Genomic DNA, 3,455 nt, shown 5'->3' with positions numbered 1-3,455 from the left:
ATTTCCTCAAATAGGCCTAGCAACAAAACCGGTATTGTACCAGATACAAACATATCATGAACTGTGATTAGCAGGCTAATTAGGCAATCCTCAGGGTATGAGACACTTACTAATCACGTATCACATCAAAAAATATGCATCAATAGATATATTTATTTACTTGAAGACCAGTTTAGGGAGGGAAAAAATTTTATCAAATTAAAACCTTTAGGAGATGGTTCAAGTTCCTCAAAATCTCAAAATCTCAGCATCAATTAGTCATTTCACGTGGCCTAATCATCAATCACATATTCTAAATGCTTCTTTTGATTCAAAGTTCTGAACTCCCTTGTGGATGCAGACCTACCAACTTGATTCAATCTGTACATATTACCGTTGTCCTTCTGAGAGTTTGCAGCTCGTGTTTGGGAGCTGGGTAGTGGAGGCCGGTTTCGAATGTTCCTACTTGCGCTAGAATGAACATGGGTGTTTGGGGATATCTTCTGGCCAGAAGAAGCAACTGGAGAGCAAAAGGGAAGCGCTCTCCACCTGGGTGGGCTTTGAACCTGATGAGGTGCTCGTGGTACTGCTGCTAGGTTCTTGGACTTGCACATTTGGCTCAGCAGTCTTCTCAGTGTCCTGAAACAACACAAGTTGATATACTATTAAAAAGCATTAAATTAATAATAGTACTCAATAACATTGTGGGACAAGAACTAGTACCAACATTAAAACTAGGAAGTTAAGTGTATGTTATTTAATAAGCTCGTTTTCTTGTTTAATTGAAATGGTTGGTTATATCTGAAATTTCCCTTGATACGGATACTGACAGATCTGGAAGTGCAACATCAGCAAGAAATCATAAGTGCATCTCTTTGCTTTTTCTCTTTACCAGTTTTCGAAGTTTTGAGGACAGAAAACAGGGGAATTTGCTGATCTTTGTGCTCAATATTTCTAGGGCAAATTCCTTACCTCCCTTGGAAACATGGTTTCTTCCTTTTGTTCAGCCACCTCATCTTGTTTCCTGCGTTCACGAAGCGTTTGAGACCGTTGTTTCATTTTCGGATTTCTGTACCTGTAAAAATGAGATAAGTAATTAGGTAGTTCAAAACCTAGATATTCTGGCATCTGCTACCTATCTGCAACATAGAAGGTACATACACTTGCATTCAGATTGAATAACTAATCGTTACTTATTGCCATTACCAAATGAAAAAGACATTTTCCACATTGTATGCATCCAATGCCAAGTTGTGATTATCCGAAACAAATTGTAATCAGAAATTTTTTGTGTTGCATGATTAGCCTAATGGTTACATGATTGCAGCAACAAATGAATTTTTCATATTCATCATCCCATTTATCTGTAATTAGTTGGTAACATATGTCAAGGAAAGTGTGCGTAGGCACAGTTACTTGTGTACTTACAAAACATAGAATCTTGATTTCGTTGTGACAAGAAAGAAACAGAAAACAAATCCTAGGGCAAACTTGCAGGCATTTGTAATTTGATACAAAAAGCCGCTGTGAAGGATTAGGAAACACTCTTGAATTTGGAAAATCATTTGCTAAAATGAAAAAAATTAAAAACTTATCATATGTTCTTCAGCATTCTGCAAATCCACCTGACCACAACACCCCCCCCCCCCAGTCTTTCAATCCCTACCTTTTTCATAGGCAAAGGCTTGAACTTTAAAGGGTAAAATGTAACATGCATGTTCAGAAAGAAACATCCATTCATATCTTTGAATACAAAAAGTCATGAAAACTTGATGCATGTGGTATAAATGAAGATGATGCTCAACTATTTCACCTCTCTCTGATTCACTAGATTTACAAACAAACTTGTCTAATACCAAGTCATGCACCTTGACAGACTCTTAAATTAAGTCAATGTGAAATAGCATAGAATCATGAACAAATTGACGTGGAAAGATATTTATATTCAGTTAGCCACTTACCACACTAATTATCAATTTTTCTTAAGGCGGAAAAATCGAAGCATGATTTAATAAAAAGAATTCACAATTAATCTGGGAAAGGAAAACTTACTTTCTCTGTTCATCAGCTTCATCATCCTTATTGTAAATAACAGGAAGACCTGAAAGGTCGCATGCTAATGGACTTGTGTAAAAAAACTGAAAATAGAAAGTATTTCTTAGCTCAAGATTCGGAATAAGGTTTGCATGTAATCTTATAATTGCAACATGAGCTCAAGAGCTACTATACAATCATACCATAGATATAGGACCATTTAGGGTTAGATTACACATGTGAGAGTACAACTTTCAACTGATAAAATGGTATAAATTTAAAAAAAAAAAATGTTGCAGAACCAATTAGACATGAGATAATGTAAGGGAAAATGCCTCACAACGGGTGTAAAAAATATCCAACTGTCAAAGTGGAAAAAAAAGGGGAAATATCTTTCTTTGACAAATGCAAAGTTTTCTGTGTGAATTGTCGTTCTCCCAATGCAATTGCTGGTAGAAAATACATGTTCAGTAAGGGTAAAGCACAGGTTAGTGTAATAATTTAAAAGCTTTGTTTTAGGACGCACACATCATTGTCTCCTTACCAGTGCAAATTGTGGGGGTAAGTAAGACATCAGAATTATGTCGAATTGTTAAAGTTGGGTTAAATAAGGTAAATAATTACCTCTAGAAATTTTTCAATAGGCAAATGTATCATATAAAAGGTGCCGCAAAAATAATGATCATTATTTCTAATGTAAAATTGGAAGCTTCTGCATACTGCAGACTGATTACAGAAGTACTCTTAAACACTGCACACCAACTAAAGAATTTCTGATTGAAAATAACAGAGCCTACTATGCATCTAGAAAAACAAGATAAATAAAGATTCAACCAAAAGGCCTTCCTTTTTCTTCTTCTTCCATGCAAAGAAAGATAAATAGCATGACATGCGATATGCTTCCAATTCATACTTACTTCATTTTGAAGGGCTGCAGAAGCAGAGCCACGATACGCAGGATCTAAAGCAAGAAGAGTGCTCAAAAGGCCCAATGAAGATTGGGGGAAGTTCCTGAAAGCATCTACTAGGCTAGGTTTGTATGACTGAGGAGGTCGGAAAGTTGTAGACAGCCTTAACTTTTTCCAATATTCCTCTGATGGGGTGCCGCACAACTTGAAAATCTTGTGAAGTTGCTCAACCTGGATGCATAAAAAAATTTTAATGTTAGAAACTAGCAATATCAACATCAGCTACTCCCTCCCTAAACACACGACCAAAGAAAAAATTTCTTAAGGGGGAATAATTTTGACAGAAACATTAAAAAATCAACAAATTACTCGTGACTATTAGAGTGTATTACCTCCGTTCTACCTGGCATGATTGGCCTCCCTGCAAACATCTCTGCCAAGAGGCATCCAGCACTCCAAAGGTCAATTCCAACTCCATAGTCCGTAGAACCTAACAACAGCTCAGGAGCCCTATACCAAAGTGTCACAACTCGG

At 36.6% G+C, this 3,455-nt stretch overlaps 1 protein-coding gene across 1 annotated transcript in view; it reads right to left on the bottom strand.

Annotated features, from left to right (window-relative positions):
* Positions 1–3,455, bottom strand: part of LOC110416440 (putative serine/threonine-protein kinase At1g54610) — a 5,308-nt gene continuing 1,853 nt past the window's right edge. The window contains 6 exon segments of the mRNA XM_021428438.1: positions 1–507; positions 509–618; positions 952–1,054; positions 2,032–2,117; positions 2,931–3,152; positions 3,314–3,455. The exon segment at positions 3,314–3,455 is cut by the window's right edge and continues 176 nt beyond it. Of these exon segments, the coding sequence (XP_021284113.1) occupies positions 273–507; positions 509–618; positions 952–1,054; positions 2,032–2,117; positions 2,931–3,152; positions 3,314–3,455 (898 nt within the window). The 3' untranslated portion in view covers positions 1–272.

The sequence above is a fragment of the Theobroma umbraticum genome, unplaced genomic scaffold, assembly GCF_002168275.2.
Source record: "Theobroma umbraticum cultivar Fairchild unplaced genomic scaffold, ASM216827v3 scaffold_51.0, whole genome shotgun sequence".
Lineage (NCBI taxonomy): Eukaryota > Viridiplantae > Streptophyta > Magnoliopsida > Malvales > Malvaceae > Theobroma > Theobroma umbraticum.
Note: the sequence above shows the minus strand (reverse complement) of the source record. Positions and strands in the feature narration are given on the sequence as shown.